The sequence below is a fragment of the Anolis carolinensis genome, chromosome 5 (assembly GCF_035594765.1).
Source record: "Anolis carolinensis isolate JA03-04 chromosome 5, rAnoCar3.1.pri, whole genome shotgun sequence".
NCBI lineage: Eukaryota > Metazoa > Chordata > Lepidosauria > Squamata > Dactyloidae > Anolis > Anolis carolinensis.
This window is the reverse complement of record NC_085845.1, coordinates 94,531,275-94,552,757: the sequence shown is the minus strand read 5'-3', so window position 1 is coordinate 94,552,757 and position 21,483 is coordinate 94,531,275. Positions and strand designations below refer to the sequence as shown.

The 21,483-nt window shown below is 36.5% G+C and overlaps 1 protein-coding gene across 2 annotated transcripts in view; it reads right to left on the bottom strand.

Annotated features, from left to right (window-relative positions):
- sema3a (semaphorin 3A) overlaps nucleotides 1–21,483 on the bottom strand; it is a 239,982-nt gene that overhangs the window by 148,670 nt on the left and 69,829 nt on the right. For both annotated transcript variants that reach the window (XM_003221421.4, XM_062981858.1), the window contains exon 2: nucleotides 4,713–4,870. In XM_003221421.4, coding sequence (XP_003221469.2) covers nucleotides 4,713–4,870 — 158 coding nt within the window. The remainder of the gene's footprint in view (nucleotides 1–4,712; nucleotides 4,871–21,483) is intronic.

Below are 21,483 nucleotides of genomic sequence, written 5' to 3'. Positions count from 1 at the left end.
ATTATAGTTTTGACATCTTCCCAAACTCAGTCCTGAAACTTGATGCTCATGTTTTAGCAGCAACTAGGAGTGTCTTTGCACAATTAAGATAGGGAGCTGGTTGTGTGTGTTCCAAAAGATGTCAGTCAAGCTATAGTCATACTTCTTTTTGGACACTATTTTGAAAACTTGGTGGAGCCAAAATCCTGCAGTTAGACTGCTGACTGTTTTCAATAATTTCATAACTCCATTATGGAAATGGCTTTTATCTAGTCTTAAGTTTATATTAAGCGTTATGTTTGTATGGGTCATTTAAGTTTTCACTGTCAATTATTTTATCTGTTATTATGTTTAAGTTGGGTTGTTTTTATATTGCTGGATGTGGTTTGTCCAGATGTAATCTGAGTGTATGTCTTCCCTTTTGGCATTCATGTTTGCCATACATGTTGAAAACCACCCTGAGTCCATTCAGGGTGATAGGGCGGTATACAAATAAATATTATTATTATTATTTTATTTTATGACACAGCAAACAAGATAGATATGCTGGATTTCATATCACAAAATCACAAGTCGAACACTTCCCAAGTGTCTAGGACTGTGTGATGTATTTTCGGATGATGCGCGCAGAATCCAGTAGGGTGGCCTTTTGCAGTTGGCAGATCATAATTTTGTCAATGTCTATTGTTTCCAAATGCCGGCTGAGATCTTTTGGCACGGCACCCAGTGTGCCCATCACCACTGGGACCACCTGCACTGGTTTCTGCCAGAGTCTTTGAAGTTCAATCTTTATTATTATTATTGACACAACGACGTTGTATGACACAGCAAACAAGATAGACATGCTGGATTTCATTTCACAAAACCACAAGTCGAACACTTCCCAAGTGTCTAGGACTGTGTGATGATGTATTATTATTATTATTATTATTATTATTATTATTATTATTATTATTATTATTATTAGCTTCATTGCCTCCATTTTATTCCTGGGCATAATTTAAAGCGCTAGTTATGACCTATTATGACCCTCCATGTTATCCCCCCCCCACCAAATTGGTGATGCATCTTATTTTATTATATTGTTACTCATTTTATGTTTTAAATGAGCTTTTATGGATTGATGTATTGTTCTGCATAATGTCGTTTTATTGTGTTTTTACTCTTTGTAATGTTTTAATTGTACTTTGGTCATTGTTTCCGGGCCTTTGTCCCGTGTTAGCCGCCCCGAGTCCCAGCCGGGAGATGGTGGCGGGATAGAAAAATAAAGTTACTTACTTACTTACTATTGAGCCGTATAGTGTTTAGGTTTAGATTATCTAAAAGATAACATCTACTTATTTGATCCTGCTAAAGCCTTGAAGAAAACAATCTCAACCCGACCACTGTCACAGATGGGTCCAGTGAAGATAGAAGAGATAGCTTCCTTGGTAGTTGCTTCCAGAATATAGAATCCCCTTATACGTGTGGTTAGGCTGCCCCCCTCTATGTTCATTTTTCACTGGCAAAGAAAAAAAAACATTCTATTTAAATTGACATTTAATGATTAATTTGTTGAAGGAACTCACATTTTATGGTATATGTGTGCTGTATTTATCATTTTATTGTCATATTCTACTCTTTTTAAAAACTTGAATGTCATATTTATATTGTATTTTAATTTTAAATATCCATTTAAAATTCCTGCTTCAACATTTTGAAAAGCTTCCTTAGATCCCATGCTGACAGAAAAACAGAAGATAAAATAAATAAGTCAATAAGGGGAAAGTCCCACTAAGCCCTTACTTTCACTTAACCATGCATAGCTTACAGTGCAATCTATGCATTGTTATTAGAAAGTGCAAGCCAAGACACATCTGTAGCAAAAGGTCCACAGGCAAAAAGTCACTTGCATTACCTTTGCACACAAAAGCTCAAACTATGAACAGAAAAACTACAATCCAGCCTCATCTGAAATGCACAAGGGATGGGACAAAGGAACCCAGTCTCCATAAATGTGGCCATTTCCATATCTAATGAATTGGAATTAGATTCTTTGAACAGAATTAACAGAGGTCATGTCTACACTGGCCCCATTCGAATACATACTAATTGTGAATGCACTACTCTTAGTTTTCATGACAGAGATCTATGTATATGTCAAGGAGTTTTGTTGGTTGTTTTTTTATCTTTAAACCAACTACCGTGTTTCCCCTAAAATAAGACCTCCCCAAAGAATAAGACCTAGCAGGGGTTTGGGGGGATTGCCAAATATAAGGCCTCCCCTGAAAGTAAGACCTAGCAACTAAGGCTGCAGCAGAGTTCCATTGGGAAACATGGCTGCAGGGCAGAAGCAGCACTCATTCATACACACCGGAGGGAGGGAGGGAGAGAAGGTGCTTGCTGGCCTTGCCTTGCCTGTCCCCCAGCCTCCATGGCTGCTGCTGTGCTGCCGTTTCTTCCTTCCGTCCTGGCCCTGCTCCCTTCGCCCCCAAGGCTTCTGATTGGCTCCTGGAGCCAGGGCAAGGGAGGGTGGGAGGGAAGGAAGAGGGCTTTCCACTCGTCCTGCTCTTTCTGTTTCTTAAAGGTACAGGACGCATAGGGATTCTCCTCTCATCCTTATTCCTATCCTATGCCATGAAACTTATTATTTTATACTATTATTCTATTACCATATTATTATCATCATATCTGTTACTATTATTATATCCCATTATTATATTATCCTATTAATATATTTTATATCATTATATTATATTTTTCTATTATTATTATTATATCATTATTTATTTATTTATTTATTTATTATTTATTTGCTACATTTATATGCCGCCCTTCTCACCCCGAAGGGGACTCAGAGCGGCTTACAAATTAAATTTACATACAATATTATCTTAGTATAGTACAATACTGGTAACAAATTACTATATTGTACTGTATCAACATATTGTAATATTATTAGTAATATTACATGTAAAATATGATATATAATTAATATTATTATATTGTATTATTAGTATTATATTGTAATTATAATAATTAATATAATTATAATAATTATTATTATATTATTATTCTATTATTATTCTATTATATTTTCATATTATTATATTATTATTATGTTATTATTATATTTCATTTTATATTATCCTATTAATATATTTTATATCATTATATTCTATACTATTATTCTATTATATTATCATATTATTATTTTATTATTATTAGCATATTCTGTTTTATTATTATATTCCATTTTATATTATCCTATTAATATATTTTATATCATTCTATTCCATTCTATTATTCTATTATATTATCCTATTATTATTATTATATTATTATGCTATTCTGTTATTATATCCCATTATTATATTATCAAATTAATACCATATTATTATCATATTCTGTTATTATTATATCCTACTATTATATTATCTCATTAATATATTGTATATAATTATATTATTATTATAGTATATTATATTATTCATCATTCATGACTACATTGAAACTAGAATAGAGAGAAATCAGCGTGGAAACCTTGTGAAACCTAAACTGCAAGAGGTACCATAGATTGTTGTACATGTAAATAATGGTAGTAACAAGAAATTCTTGATAGGATTCATAGTTTGTCTGGTTATGCTGGTTTGTGATGACAACTACTTTACAGTATATAATAAATGTTCATTTTGTTGTTCAACAATAAATGTGAGCTCTTCTTCATGGAAAAATAAGACATCCCCTGAAAATAAGACCTAGTGCATCTTTGGGAGCAAAAATTAATATAAGACCCTGTCTTATTTTCGGGGAAACAGGGTATGCCAGGCAACTAAAAAAGAAATCTGATATGGATTCTTCATTCATGGAGGGTTTCCACTAATACTTCTTTTTAAGGGAACCTATCCAAAACAATCTTAAATTCAATTATATGTGAAATGACATTGATGAAATTATAGCACTTTATTTTTACCAGTATAATCTTCCACTCTTTTTACCAAGTAGGTCACATCATACACTGTAAGGTAGTAAACTGAAATTTAATGTCCATTATAAAAAAAAGCTGGAAGACTAAAAAGAAGCTATTACAACAGGACTAAAGAACATCTGGAAACAGTGGCCACTGATTGATAAATCCATTTCTTAATCTCTGTTGAATGATTGTCCATAGTTGTCTATGGACAATCATAGTAGAAACCGATTCTACTTAGGGACAATTTATGAACTAAATCCAAATGAAATAATTCATGGTTCAACCAAGTTGGAATCAATGGGGCAAGTTCATTTTAGTGACTGGAGCTAAAGTGTCACTAACATGCTTTGGATCCAATTTCATGTGTCCCAAGCTTAGCTCTGTAACAAATATCCTAGTTAAGCCCTGGAGTAAAATGCTATATAAAAATCCCTATATTCCAAAAAGGTAGACACTATTCTTATTTTATTGCTAGACTTGTGTCGAAATTTCAGAATAAACTTCATGAGTCAAGGGACTGAATGCTTCTTCATAATAATGACAACAACAACAACTCTCCATTTCATTATGCTTAACATGCTTAATAGGATTAAAACACAGGAATGCCTTTTATTTTCCTTTTAATGAAGAGTATTACATTATGCAAGCAAACTTACAGTGTGACATGGCCACAGTGAAGATAGAAACAACAAGAACTAGTCATAGTCAAATATCCTAAATTTGGGCCATCTCAGCCTATATATCTAAGAATTTAAAGAATTTTAAAAGTGGTTAAAGCTACCTTTTGATATTCCTTGATGTTCCCTAGATTGAAAGAAAATATGTGATCCTTTGCTCCAACGTAGAGTCTACTCCGCTCCTCATCCAAAAGGAATGTGTGGTAAGTGGAACTATTAACCAATCCATCGAACATGACTATATTGTTGGATTCATACATTTCTGTAAGAGGAAAGACAAGACAGTTTCAGATAATAGTTTAATGAACAGAAACCTTGGTCCCAGATAAGACCATCTAACAGCATGTCCAAACTGAGGTGCCTTTTCTTAGAATATTGCATTGAACTATTAATCTTGCTGTTGTATTAAAATTGCTGTTTTAGATTTTTGTTTTGGTTGTCAATTTGTATTTTTACCTGCTGATGCCACTGATGACCATGATGATATGATAATAGATTGGACCATTATTATAACTAGTTTAGTCTTGATTTAACCCAGCCATAATAAATTAACAATGTCATTAAACATTTAAAACTCCCAACCAAATACAGAGAGTTAACACGGCGACTCTCTTTATCTATAGCATCTCCCTTCTTCATGCAATGAATTCACAATACCTCTAAACCCAATCAGAAAGTCAGGAAAACTAAAATGTAAATTTTTCCTCACTATGTGTATAAACAATGGCAGACTGTCAGTTCCCTTTGCAAGTGTATGTTCTCTAGAGACCTTATCACACGGTTATACTCCATCTCTGATGCTTTTTGCCTACTGGTGTCTGTGGAGAATGAAAGGTACATTTTGTCAATCACTCATAGACACTTGTAGGTAAAGAATCTACCATAAGTACTTTTCGAAAAATGGGAAAAAATCAACTTTAAACATCTTTATTTTTGCCGTGCATGCCAGAAGTGAAGTTTTTTTTTTTTTAAGTGTGATGGGTAGACTCGTCTGCATCTCATCTTCTGTGCCAGTGATGTGTCTTTCAGGGAGTGTTTGACTCCCCTGTCTTTTCATCCCACACTTACAATGGCAGTCAGAGAAAGCTTATAAGGAAAACCATAAACATTTTCCGCTTTCCCATTGTCTCCTTTTATAGTTTATTTTTTAAATTTTGGAACTGTGCAGCTCTGTAGGAACAAAAATATGTTTTTACACTTCTCCACTATGATGGAGCTCATAAACTGTGTGGTTGGCCAAGATCCACCAAAACAGAAAAAGAAAGAAAAAGGAAGACAGTGACATAAGGGAATATGAAATGGTTTGGGAGGAGTCATCTCTCGGCTATAATATCACTGACACACATTATTTTATTAGATATGGAAAGGAAACAAGTTGTGAGATGGGTGACCAGATATCAGAGCCGGTCCAACAATGAGGCGAATTAAGCGGTCGCTTCGGGCACAAAACATACAGGGGCGCAGTCGAGACTGCTTTTTCTGGTGATTTGTTGTAAAACATGATGCTTTGGTGCTTAATTTGTAAAATCTTAATGTAATTTGATATTTAATAGGCTTTTCCTTAATCCCTCCTTATTATCCAACATTTTTGTTTATCCAACGCTTTTATTTTTCAGTGATTGGTTTGGGGGGGGTGCCAAAATTCTGTTTGCCTACACCTGAAAAATACCTAGGGCTGGCTCTGCCAGATATCTAGTCCTCATCTAGCATCCTTAAAAAGTGAGTTGCCTAATGTGTTTTCTGAGGTGTCTGTGATAAGGCCCTACAAGTATTGCACCTCCTTTCCCACATAAAAATGCATGAATTATTCTATCAAAAGGTTTATTCAATGTAAAGGTTATTTCATTTGAAGAAGCCCTGGAAAAAGGGGATGGGAACAAGAAAAGGGAAGACCTGGTAAGGAATCAAGAAATCACAAGATCCAATAGATTGGTTTTCAACTTCTTAGTATGAATACAACATTAGAGCATCCTTAAAAGATGCATTTTTGTTAAGAACAAAACACACTGATAGTATGGAAGACATTTAAACACATCAAAAGACCTAGTGGTCTACAAACATACTGCAAGAAAACATTGTTTTTCTTGTAAAGAACTATGTATGATAACAATATGTATATTGAAGAAGATGATGATATTCAAGAATACAATTTGGGAGATTGTTATTACCAGTTTTCAATATAGATTACATAATAGTTCTGTCCATAGGCATGTGTTACTGGCATGCATCTTTGGTTTTTCTCTATATTGGTCATGTTATCTATAAAAGGAAATCAATCTATATCAAATGTGGTATTGTCTTTTTCTTCTCTTGCTTGTCTGATGTAATAAATCAATTTCTCCATTACAGCTAAGTTCCATTTTTAATATACTCATTGTTTAGGAAGTTGGTCCTTCAAAGGGTTCAAGGAATTGACAATTGTTGGTAAAGTCAAGATTTGAGACTGCTTGAGTTCCACATTTTTCCCATTGATCTCTTTCCCAATGATACGTTAATTCTCATAAGGATTTCACCTTTTTTTCTTTGTAGCATAACACTGCAATCAGTGACTGCTAGAGCATCCATGAAGAGCAACTGAAGAGCATCGCAATGACACTGATTTAATCAATGCAAATTTAATTTTCTTCCTCCCGAATTAAATTAGTTTCAGCACATTTGTTATTCAAACCTGATTGTTTATTTCTGTGGGGTCATAAGCAGTACTAAAGTATAGCTGAAATACTAGGGGAAGGACATATTTTTTGTACTGAGAGACGTCCTTTAAAGAAAACCCAGATTGATTAAAAGAACATTAATTAACATAATAAGTGGAATTAATAGCAATGTTCTACAAGCAGGGATGTAGACATGCTCATTTTAAGGATGGAGACATGCTGTGACCATGACTTGGACAAACAATAACCCTAACCATCTGTTTGCTTCATCATGCTTTTGATTCCTGCATGGTTTCCCCAATTATTTTTCTTACAGTGATTTTAACCTGATTCTCCCACTTGTAACAATTAGACAAAGAATTGTATTTTGAATATTGGTTTAAAGATCATTTCACTCCCTGCTGCATGCTTTCAACAATTTTCTTCTTTGCTCCAACTTTTCTGTGGTTACTATGCAGTGGTCAACAGGATTCTTTTACAAACATTACAGAAAGAGAATCTGCCAAATAAAAGGTTTTGGTTGGGTCGTTTAATCTTCCTTTTAGCCCAAAACCTGATTGGCATAATTTTCATACTTAACAAAGCACTCCTTACAGATGCCCCTTTTTAGAGTATTGAGATAACTTAGATTTACAGATGTTTATTATTCAGTGTTAAAAATAAATCTATTTCCAATTATACTTTATTATGAAAATGCATAAAAATCAATGTCAAAATGAAACAAAATGTATGTTCTGAACTTAAGAGTTCCACACCATAAAAAATTGTCTTGCTTTATTATATGACTCATAATCTGGAGCAAATCCCATTGAACTTAATCGGTTACACTTCTGGGTAGACATTTATCATATTGTACACCATATGTACAATCCTATGCAGATCTAGGGGAGAAGAAAACACCACTGAACACAATGAAGCTCATTCATGTGTATAGATATGCAGCCGACCCTCCATACTGGAGGAGTTACCCTTTATAGATTGATTAATATGACATCTCTGGGAACCTTTAGGTCCTGCAGTGTGAGTTTATGGTCAACTTCTGTCGGAGCTTGACCATAGAAGCTTACTGGAGGTCCTGGAGAGCTGATATCTCACTTTAAAAACAAACAAACAAAAACCCAAAATATTTTTATTCAATTTTTCCACTTTTATGGGGTCCTGCACCCCTAATCCAAGTGAATGTAGAGACTTGTGCACAGATTCTGATTGGTCTGTTCCCTTCAGCCAATATAGCTTATTTGGTTAGTTTGGAAGGTCGTAACAGTAAGGGCTCAACCTCAATTTTTTTTCAGCCGCAACAGAACAGTGACTGTTAAGTGGGATGTGGAAGAGAGGCAGCCGCTAGAAGGAAAAGCACGAGGGGGAAAGGGGGCCACTCCAGGGACTGCAAATCAAGAGAAAAGAGAGGGCTTTTAAAAGGAAGCCCATGGTAGGATAGCTCCAGGTCATTGCTCTTCCTTCCCTGGGAAGTGGGGAAGCCTCCTTAAAATAATGGAAAGCTGTGTGCTGCAGGAAGAGAGTTCAGTGCCTGTCTCCTCTAGAGTAGAAACAGCTTTAACTAAGCATTAAATCCAGTCACCTCTACAGAAAGAAGGGAAAGGATTGCATCTTAACTCAGATGTTTTTAATCCAGGTCTTAATGAAGGATATAAGGACAAATAATTCCTAAAATGATGGGAAGGGGAGCCTGGGAAGTCCCACCCCCCATAATGGATTTATGTCCTCCTGAATTCAGGAGGCTCCTGAAAAACAGATTGGGACCCTCATTGAAATTCGGGACACCAAAACAGATCGCAGTTTACCTAGATTACACAAGCTTAGTGGAGATCTGATTGTACAACACAGTGTTATAACAGTATCTGTTTAATACATTGCAAATACAGTAGAGTCGTGCTTATCCAACCTTCTCTTATCCAACGTTCAGTATTATCCAATGCAGTCTGCCTTTTAGTAGTCAATGTTTTCAATACATTGCAATGTTTTGGTGCTAAATTCATAAATACAGTAATTACTACATAACGTTAATGTGTATTGAACTGCTTTTTTCTGTCAATTTGTTGTAAAACATGTTGTTTTGTTGCTTAATTTGCAAAATCATAACATAATTTGATGTTTATTAGGCTCTTTCTCAATCTCTCCTTATTATCCAACATTTTCACTTATCCAACGTTCTGCTGGCCCGTTTATGATGGATAAGCGAGACTCTTCTGTATCATGATTCAAATAAAATACTTCATTTATTTCTTAGTCTACATCAGAACCTGAGTAGGTTTATAGATGGTACAGGGAAAATTAAGCATTTCCCAGATGCTGGACCACATTTGCCATTATCCTAAGCAGTCATAGTAAGTAATCAGGAGGAATGGTGTTGCAACTTTGGAGACCCAAAGCTGTGAAAGGCTGGCATTACTATCAGCTGATATTTTTCAAAAAGGAAGCTTTCCAAAAATGTTCATGAAGGCCAGACACAAACAGAATAATTTATATAATCACATAACTGTATAAGATCAAAACACCATCTGTTAACAGTTGAAAATCAGAACAGTATAAAATTTACAGCAGAAACAATACTACTTTGTGCCACAAACAGGGAATATATTTATCCAAATTGAATGCTTTAACACTTGAAAGTCTGTTTCTAAGCCTTGCTGTTCCAGCACACAGATATCTTCAAGTGTGCAACATGCAGAAATAGCAGGAAGGATAGTAATATGGCGAGTAAGTCACTTGTTTGAGGTTTCCATCAAATGGGTGAGAGAAAAATCTTCTTTAAGCCCTCTTGCATTGATGGAATGAGAAATGTATAAAGTACAACCCAACTGACACTTGGCCCCTGATGGTTTTGGACTTGTAATCACTGCTATTAACTACAGAAATGAAAAATACAGTGATACTTGAGTGAGCTTAATACAGTGATACAGTGAGCTTAATTCGTTCCATGACCAGGATCTTAATTCTTCTTATCAATTCTTCTTCTTAATTCTTCTTCTTCTCAAATTCTTCTTATCAAAGCAAATTTGTAATTACAGTAGAGTCTCACTTATCCAACACTCACTTATCCAACGTTCTGGATTATCCAACACATTTTTGTAGTCAATGTTTTCAATATATTGTGATATTTTGGTGCTAAATTCATAAATACATTAATTGTTACATAGCATTACTGCGTACTGAACTACTTTTTCTGCCAAATTTGTTGTGTAACATGATGTTCTGGTGCTTCATTTGTAAAATTATAACCTCATTTGATGTTTAATAAGCTTTTCCTTAATGCCTCCTTATTATCTAACATGTTCGCTTATCCAACATTCTGCCGGCCCGTTTATGTTGGATAAGTGAGACTCTACTGTAATCCATTCTGGCCACCTAAACCCACTCTGCCCCCATTGTTTGTTATATGTTTTAAATTAAAAATGCACCCTTACATGGAACAATAAAAACAGAAAGATCAACTTTAAAATGGTAGAAGCATGAAGTTGTGGCAAAAAAGCACAAATCACAAAGTGAAGAGGCAGAAGGAGAATTTCCCTCATACGATGCTCATTCCAGCTTCCCTCCCTCTCTTGCTCTCTCTCCCTCTCTCTCTTCATGAAGCCAAACATACTGGGAATAAAAACCACACAAAATCAACTATCACAAAATTCCTCAAAGTGAACAAGAGCAAAGCGGACAGCAATCTCCCAACATGGACAAGAGCACAAGGCACGGAGGCACAAGGCACAGAGGCTACTCCCTTGAAGCCCTAAAGCCCTGTATTCTTTTGCTAGCGTTCCCTCTGGCTCTAGCTCTTAACTCAAAACGTTACTCATATGTCAAAGCAAACGCCTGGCCGAGCAATGGCTCTTAACTCAAAATGCTTTTAAGTTGGAATGCTCTTAAGTTGAGGTTCCACTGTACCACATATGTTTACCACATTAAAAAGGAATTTGGATAATTATGTTTTAAACCACCAAAATACCTGTATGATTTCGCAGAGGTAACATAAAAAGAATAAAGGCTCTATGTAGCTTAATATCTTCACCTACAATAGTAAACAAGATACCTGTAATAAGCCCTCAACCAACACATGAAATCTATTGTACCGTTACCTATACTAGAGGTAATACGTATATAAATATAATTCACTGATAGCCTTGTCCACCACATATTTGTCCAATTCCCCTTTCCACAAGTATCTGGCTATCAACATATCTTGTGGTAGCAAATGCTAAAGCATTGCAATGTACCATATTGCACTGAACTGGGTTACATGAGTCAACACTGACCATATTATGCAGTTCCAAGTTCATGATATGGCAGTATAGTTGGAGCCTCAACCTGTCCTGTTTTTAATCTCCTGCCACTCTGCTTTTTGGACAAAGCCAGGCTCTAGCCATGGCAGTTAAAGTGGTGTCAAATTACTTCAGTTCTAAAATGCAGATGCACCCACTATTGCACTGTTTCATTTGGCCCAAAGGCATTGGAACCAAAATTGCTTTGATGAAAGACTGATAGGACATCAATCTCTGATGATTCAAAGAGTTAAAATGGTTTGGAGTTTGCCAGCTTTGAATAAACATGTTTCTGCTACTATTTAATGACTGTTTTTGTGCTCTGTTGAGTGTAGTATGTAAAAACATAATGTGTACATTCCTCTTCCACTACTTGCCAACACAGTAAATTTCTTTTCTATGTTATCTTAAACAAGAATTGGATAGGTCCCAGTTCTTATTATTGTTAGTCTTCCAGATTTACAGAGATACAGATACAGATATAGGTGTAGTGTGTTAGAACCTGCCTAGTACCCAAATGAGTTGTCTGTTGGTTGCACTAAGAATTTCTTCATTTTCCCTAATTTGCCTCAGGTGGCATTGGGTCATTGTTATGTTTCTCTTAACAATGAAAAAAGATCAGTTAAGAAACTGAATTATATAAATCTCAATGGGATTTTCCCATATTGCTTTTGTTATTTTTAATTCATTTTCCCCTTCAGTTTCTGGGAATTTTCTTTAGTGCCAGTGTTTCTGCTGGGCACTAGTAGCTATAGACACTTAATTAGCTTAACAAGTTGTCATTTTGTCAGAAAATTAGATCTTCCTTCTGTAGGTGTAAATTAGACTTCATAACTTTTCTGGCCATTTGCTTAACTCCAAGATGGAAAGATCTGCAGGAGATAACTATCCCACTTCCTCTTCCCCTCCACCACTCTTTTCTTTCATACCCTTCATAAGAACTTTCTTAAAATGTGGATTATCTGATTTGATAATCTGAATTATATAGCAGTGTAGAAGGGGCCTAAGCGATTATAAAAACCTCTTCGGCAGCTGTGGGATCACAAAGCAAGCCCCTCTAATCTTCTAATGTATGATCCCATTTCTTAGGCAAAGATTTACCTCTCAGACTCATATAGAAATTGCAATCATCCCACAATGATTACATACTGTACCCAAAATTTAAATGCAACTCTTGCTAATATAATAATTTCTGTGTTGCTCTTTATGTCTGCTCTTTAAAAAGAAGAAGAAAGAAACATTTTAATATCATCACAAAACTGTACTTACTTTACAAGTAAATCTTAGTTTTATGTAATACTGAAAGTCATAGAAGATGAAATCATAATTATTAAACAAAAAATGTATTCTTAAATTATTACACAATCTAAGTGAATGGCATTAAACAAAATGAGAGTATAGGTTGCTATAACAAGAAGCCTTCAGTGTAAAAGTAGATACAAAGACAACTGAGGAGAGATATTTAGCAGGAGCTTTAATCTTAGCTGACTGGGATGCAAAAGTAGAAACTGTAAAATCAGTGATGATAGGAAACTTTGCTTTAGGATTGAAAAATGAAGCACGAGTGCGTCTGATTACATTTTGTGAGCCCAACAGTTGTTGTTTTTTTAAAATCAAAACTCATTCTTCAAGCAAACAAATAATCAAAAACAGAACATGGAGAAGCTCAATTCTTTCTGCAAAAACAAAATCAGGAGCTAAATCAGGAACTGCTAATACTTAAAATAAACTAAAGAAGACACTAAACCAATCATTATGACAAAATACCATTGTCTCCAAAATGTTTCTGCACTTTTGTATTTCTGTTGGAAACAGAGAGGGTGGAAGTATCAGTAATTGTCCATGTCTGTGAGTGCTATGTGGCTAGTCTGTCTGGCAAGTTTAGTATAAGAGTTGTCATGCTGTGGTGAAGATGGCTGTGTGAAACTTATAAATTGTACCAAAGAATAACAGCATTCTGTCATGCACTTTTTGTGGGTAGAAGGTGTGCCAGGAGCACAAATTCATCTCCACATATGAACGCAGTATAGGAATAAAGTTATCTTTTGTAGAGTAGGCTATGAGTGGATTGTGACACAATGTGGCATACTTCAGAGAACTGATACCCACAATCGGCTCTAAAAGAAGAGGAAGCCTGTCTAAGGAAGTGGCACTTTTGTACAACAATGCTTGCCCCATACTGCAGTCCACACATTGGAAACCCTCAGACAATTGAAATGGGACATTATGGAACACTCAGTTTATAGTCCAGATTTAGTGCCATCTGATTTCCACCTTTTTGGACTACTCAAAGAAACTTTAAGGGGAAGAAGATTTTCATGTGATGATGATGAGAAAGCAGCAGCGCATCAATGGCTGTGCATTCAACCAAATACATTTTTGCTGACAACCTTAAAAAGTAGGAATGACACTCGGAAAAATGCATCACAAAGGAAGGTGACTATGTAGAAAAGTGATGTAATTTGTTTTGAAATTCTTAATAAATAGAGTAGAAACTTTTTGAAGAATCCTCATATAAGCTGGAAAACATAGAATTTAAACATAATGTAAAAAATAGATTTGCACTATTAAATTTAATTGGTTGAGAGACTAAAATACTGTTGACTGATAGCAAGAATATTGTCAGGGAGGAATGCAAAAATATGTGATCTGCAGCCAAAAATAATGACAGATGAAATTTTTCATGCACTTGAAGACAGAAAAGATGCAAAAGCAAAAGGGGATAAAATAATCAGAACTCTGAATAAAACTGTTCTGTGACAAGTGTACAGGGACAAGTAGAATTACTAACATAACCAACAGAGAAATAGAAGGTGATAACAAAAAAAAAAGGAAGAATAAGAGGCCTCTTTCACAAGATTAAAATAATCAAACGAAATTTAAACTAAGAGTGGTAATGCTATACAACCTGCAGGCTAGTGTTGTACATGACTAAGTACAAGTAAAAAGATGACAATTCATTTAAGGTAGAATCATTTAAAGATGAACCTTCAATTTCAGAAAGTTACGCAGAAACTGCACTCAAGAAGACTTGGGAGAAATACATCATAAGGGAAAGATGGCATACCAATAAAACAAAGGCCCATAGATTGGAAACACTCAATATACATTGCAATTCCCAAGAAAGAGAACATGAGATTGCAGTAGCCACATTACCGTTGCATTAATTTCCCATACAAGCAAAGTGATGTTCGAAGTTCTCCAACAAAGATCGCCACTGTAGAACAAGAAATGTCAGGTATTAAGCTGAGTTCAGGAAAGTAAGCAGCATTAAGGATCATATGTCATATAATGAAGTGCACCAAAAAAAATCAAAAGAAACTCTGCTTAGATATTTTAACACCTTTCATCAGAAAGCTACAGATCACTTTTTAAAGATTTGCATGCCTAATAACATCTGATTGTCATATTACTAAAGATTACTAAAGACAGACAAAGTAGCCTCATCATCCAGGGCCTGAGTAGAAAGTCATGCCATCTCCTGGGCACCCACTTCCAGGAAGACTCCTTGGCAGAGGCACCTTTAGTCTTCTTCCCTGACCACCTTCTAAGAGTCCGTGGTTGTGCAACAGTGAAGATGTGAGTGCGTAACAGCTGTCACAAAGACAGAAAGAACGACTGTGACTTGCATCCATTGTCTGTCATTACCTAAAGCCCAATTCTCAGGTTGAAATCAAAGAAATTGTCAAAAAGATTATATCCCATTATTGAAGGCTGAGAAGTAAAGTATCATAGCCAGAGGCCAACCATTGATTAATTGATGAAGCACCCATTTATTTGAGACGAGTCTAACAAATGATAAATGCATATTCAACTGAAGGATCATATTGACAGGACTGTGGAAAAAGGTGGAGAGAAAAATTAAATTGATTATGAGTACAGTAGAAATGAACACCAAGAGAGGGAAAATTACTCTGGAGAGCCTTCCTGGTGAGTTAATATTAAGAAGGGACTTTAGAGGTTTCAACTTGCAAATAAATAATGCTCATAGATCCTTCATTGGCAGCAGCTGAAGCAACAGCAATGGAAAAATGAAGAACATAAACTACAACTATCTACAGAGTGACAAAAGAGGACTGAAGAACAGAAAAAATTAAAGCAGAGGTCAGTTGAGTTGCAAAGAAGGAAGAAGGGGCTAAGGAAACAAGAGAGAGAAAGAGCAGCTAGTATTCAGGTCAGTAGACCTATATATTCCACATTAATGTGAGATTCCAAGGGCCTTACTCACCTGCCCCTCAGTCAGTGAATTAAACAGCCTATGAAGAGAATGACTGAGATTTCAAAAAGCTCTGACAGTAACCTCTCACCACACTGAGATGATAAAACAGAACTCAGACTCCAACTACGCAAACCCTCCTCCATCGTCTTGAAAAGTTTGACTAAAGTTCTTGGATATGACAGGAAGAACTCGTTCCACCAAAGTGGTCTTAACATATTACTTCCACCTCACCTGTAGAAAGAACTCTCCTGGGAGTGGGAATACATTAATTCCCCGACTAATAAGAGCAATGAACACTGATCTATAGAAAAACCCGTACAGAAGGAAAGCAGCAGTAGTTCTTTCAGTTCAAGTATCCCCAGTTCAAAGCCCAATTTGCAGGCAGGCTCACAATCTGGGAACCAAACTAGTGAATTTAATGGAACCAGAAAAAATGCCAAACCTAAAGTATCACCCATACTCTGCCATGAACCAGTTAAAATAAAACAGAAGGACAGTAAAGATATGCCACCCAAACAAATCCCCCTTATCAAAAGAAGTGGGAAAACTGTGTATTGAGGAAACCAACCAGCTTCTGAAGAAAGTTACTGATGACTCCTTTTCAAGTGAAGCATATGAAAATAACGAGGAGGGGGAAATTAACATCCCAATAGGAATTTCAGGAGACAATGTGGTTTACAACAATATTAAGTCATAGGCTGAAAACTATCCCACACAGTCATCTGTTGTAGTCCAGCCTGAGATTGGCCCCATTCAGCTGGTAATTGTCCCTGCACCTGCTTTGCCAGAGGCACCTGCCTTACCAGAGGACTCTGGGTTTGGGCCTGAGATGCAGCCAGAGTTTGTCCCAGTGGATTCTGGGACCACTGAGACACAATGGTTGCAAGCACTCATTTTGAATCGCAGTCCTCACAGCAGTCAAGGTTGGATCTCCGGGTGCCAGGTGGACATTCTAGTTTGGATGTGGGAGCTGAGAGAGATAATGAGTTTGACAGGAAGATAGCGATAACTCAGCAGAGGAGGGAAAGGGAGTTTTTGAGGAGCAGCAGACAGTTGATTTTGAAGCAAAATAATGCTTCAAGAATGGAAGGAGTTTTTGTATATAATATTTTTTTGTATATAATACTGTGTTTATTTATTTATTTCTGATATTTCTCCCCGAGGGGACTCAGGGCGGCTTACACAACTGGCAGGATCACTACCAGTATATCATAATACAATAAAATAATAAAACAATTAAAATAGTTAAATAACATGTTAAAATACAATATATAAAAGATTTAACACAGTGTACTACATTTCTTTCCCACCTTTAACTTCCCCTCCCAAGAACACACCACACATTAAAGGGATTTTATTTCGTTTCAAAAGCATTGCATAACAAATACATATTAAAAATGATGAAAAAAAAGAAGAGGAAATCACAAGCAACTAAATAGTTTTAGACCAAAAGCGGGCAACAGCAACCGCATTGTCCGTAGCTTTAAGCAACTCCTCCTCTGTATATGAGGTAGGACATTGTGGGCAAGCATACATAAGCGGAGTTGTTTGTTCTGCTCCACAGTCACACAAGGTGGAGGATTCCTCCAGGTAGTGCCACCTCGCCAAGTTGTCTTTAGATCTGCCCACTCCGCTTCTGAGTCTGTTCAGGGATTCCAAGTTGCCCATTCTTGGTTTGCCCTGGGAGGAAGACCCTCATGGGGGGCCATCCAGTTGGAATTGCCAGGTTTAGCTGCCCAGAGAGACACCCTTGCTGCTGCTGGAGGAACATCAAGAGGAGTGGTGGTTCTCATGAAGCCGTTCCTTGATTTGAGTCTGGTGGGAGGATGCTGATAGTCATGCAGTGGGTGGCTTTCACAATGTTCGACCTTATTTCTCTCACAGTTAGCAGCAACTTCCCGTTGCACGTCAGAGGGGCAAGTTTATCAACAGATGTAGGTTTAAGGCATCCTGTGATTATTCTGCATGTTTCGTTTAGTGCTATATCCACCTGCTTCGCATGGGCAGACTTTAGCCAGACAGGACAGGCGTACTCAGCAGTTGAGAAAGACAAGGCCAGGGTTAACTCAAGCTTTAGAGGAGACCAAAATCTAAAGAACCCTGATACTGTTGTTGTTGTTGTTGTTGTTGTCATCATCATCATTCATACCGTGCTTTTTCTCTTCACAAGGAGACTGTTAATATATAAAGACTAACAATATCTCACACCATCCCACCACTCGTACACATACTAGGGTTGGATACAAGACAACAGGAACTATCTTTGTTAAATAAAGATTTGCACTAAGGTCTCCCTCCTCTGACATTGAGATGAAGAACTGCAGTGGATAGAACTGGGATGTAGGGGCAAATTCAGGGTCAATGCTTGATGAGACAAAAATGGTCAGCCACGGAGTCACATTGGAATGTGAAATGATTGTAGAATGAATGGAGAAAGAGCAAAGTAGAAAACAGATTTTAGGTCATTATCCTAAATTTTTATTTTTAAAAGGGTTACAGACATGTAACTTATAGACAAACGCTGAAAGCTAATTAGTAAGTTTGGATTTATACTCTCTCTGCTCTACAATACACTCTAAAGATGTAAAGTCCATCTGGGATAATAATCTCATCAGTCATCCAGTAAATTCAATGGGGGATAGACCTTTTGCAGCTGTGCAATCAGTCCTTGCTTTCATCCCACTTTATCATCACCTCTGCCAGTCATGAAAAAAAAGGAGGAAGAGGAGGACAAGGAGGAGGGGGAGGAGAACAAACACAACTCAAGTTGATTTTGCTCTCAAACGAAGAACCACAACTAAAAAAGTATCTGTTTAACATTGAGTTTTTAAAATTTATCATGAGCAAAGAAATAATGAGCAATTGAATGTAGTATGCTTCATGGATATCAAAGAAATAGTACAAAACTGAAAGGAGTTATTGGTACCAGTCAAATACAGGTTGAGTTTCATTTACCTGGAATGCTTGATCTTTTTCTGTGCATATACATAGTAAATTAGAGATGGGTGGGAAAGGGAATAGTCACATGTACAGCACCTGTTGAAATTTTTTCTCATGGGCCATTAGTACAGTTTCTGCCCTTTAAGCAAAGTAACAGGGAATGAAGAAGAAAATGCCCCTAGTCTTTTTTAATTCTTTCAGGTTTGGATTTAGACAGTAGCCAAAGTGCTCCACACTCATCTTTACAGCCATTTCAAGGGCATGTAGCCTGCTATTGGCTAGGCATAAGTTGAGCACAGAAGTATCTTGGACAGTGCCTTGTTTACTGCTACCATGTTTTACTGCTTATATGCTGTTTTATATGCTTGTTTTATGTGCTGTGTTTTAAATGTATTTGATATTGCATTTTATGACGTAACGAGCCTCGTCCCCATGTGAGCTGCCCTGAGTCCCTTTAGGGAGATGGGGCGGGATACAAAAATAAAGTATATTATTATTATTATTATTATTATTATTATTATTATTATTATTATTATTACAAGGATCTTGTGTAAGCAGTGTCCCCCTCTGTCCTCTTTTCTTTCCTTTGCTAGGGCTTCTTGCAGAAAGTGCAATGGGTCCTGGATATGTGACTAGCCCCCTTTCCCCAAAGTTGGAAGTAGGTGGCTGGTGACAAAATGTCTGTTTTTTTAGAGTGTTTTAAATTTCCAGATAAGGAAGACACGGCCTGTATAAAATGGAAAAAAAGAGATAGGGCTTCTATAATCCTAGTCTACCTAGCCAAGTCTAATTGGTAAAAGGACAATGATCAGCTAGAAAAGGCTGGCCAAAAATTCTCCCACAAAACATGGAATTTGGATTCTTGGGAACATTCATGTATACCGTATATATCATGTCATTTGAAATGGAAAACATTTTGTAATTTATCTTTTAAAAATGTGAGCTACACTTCATATACTTAATCCTAGCTCAGTTTATTTATTGTATTTATATCCTAATGTTCCACCAAGAAGCTCAAGGGGGGAATACATGTGGGACACAAAGTTATTTTCTTATCCTCATTCAGAGTGGCTGGCATGTCTCCAGATTTATGGGAGGCTTCACCTCCACTTTTTTAAAAATCAAGGTTTCTATAACCTGTACAAGAATGTTCTATGCAAAACAAGTGCTTTCTTCCTTTTTGAAATGAAGCATATGTGCGCGTGCACGCACACGCACACGCACACACACACACACACAAATTAATACAGAAGGAATGGTTGATTGACCAAAATGATAAAATAAAATCCACCCAATACATTAAAATTCCCTTTAACAAGGCAATAACCATTTCACAGAACTAGGTAGCAGATATTTAAAGTGCAATTGGCACAGTGCACAGAAACTTTTTGCACAGTGGCTCATGGGATCGTTACAACTTTAAGTCATAAACTTACCAACAAGCTACATTTTATGAAATGCAACCGTTTATATAATTACTATAAGTTTAGAAATTCTATCATTTTTACCAGCTGGTTGCCTAAATGAATTGTTCCCCTGTGGAAAATAACAAGGAAAAATAATTAGAGATCCACTGCAACCCCAAATACAAAAAAAGAATTAGATTTAGTAAGCTCTTTTTGTAAAATCACATTAAAATGTATTTAAGGGCTGTGCAGATGCTTTTTATTATTATTTAGCTAATAAGAGTAATAGACTGGAATTTGTCTGGAATTTTAATCAAATGCTCAGAGCATAGCTCTTCTCTCTGTCTCTCTCCAAAATGATGACTTGTTTCCATTGTAAAAAAAATGATGTGCGAGGACCTGGATGAAGCACACATGCTCAAAACTCTTTGAGAGTCATTCACAGAGTCCATCCAGTGACAGCGGCCACCACTCATCTGCTGTGTAGGTAAATCACTGTCCTCAGTAAACCAGCTGGTTAGATGGCTCGTATCCAGGTTCTTTCCCTTGGGTGTATTCCTGTGACTTCATACTTCCCCCTTTCAAGACCTTGCTATCAGCACCATTTCCTAGGTTTCAGTTTGGTTCAACAATAGCCATTCTGCTCTCTGATCACATATCCAGCACTTTGAGAATGTGTCCTTTTTAATTATACTGAAAGCCAGCTGAGATTTACATCTCCCAGGTCTTCCAATGGCCTCTGTATATTCTCAGTTACAGTGAGAGAAAATCTGGATGAATGTCAAAGCTGGAGAGACTGGAGGCATTGACCGAGTCTAGAGGAGCCTTTTTGCTCTGTTCTGTTAATACACTTGACTTGCGGTTCACAAAAGAATGGCACTGTTTTGGACATTTTTTCTACAATCACAGTCTTCTCGTAACAGCCGAGTTTCAAACCCTGAAGCCTCAGCTCAAGTCTTTGTTACAAAAAAGTTTGGCACAATGATGTGACAGGGTGCAAAACTGGAACCACAAATGGAGGACAGATGAGATAATAAATCTGTTGGTTTAGGGAGACGATCTGCTACAAACAGTTTAACCACAAACTTTCTGCATCATATGCATTATGGGTCTCAAACAGGCTGGAAATTTTCCCTTTCCTTTTTTTTTTGAGCTTGTGATTGATCAATAATTCTTTACTACCACTACTTCTTTTTCCAACAGAATATTTTATTTTCTGTCTGTCAACCTAAAATGTCTCCAAACACAGATGACAATAATAACATTCAGATTAAAAAGAAAATCTTGATTAAAAGACCACCCAATTAAATTCAGCAGCCCACCTACACATTGAAACATTCATTAGACTACATGCACATAAAATGTTTAGGAGAACAAATTGACCC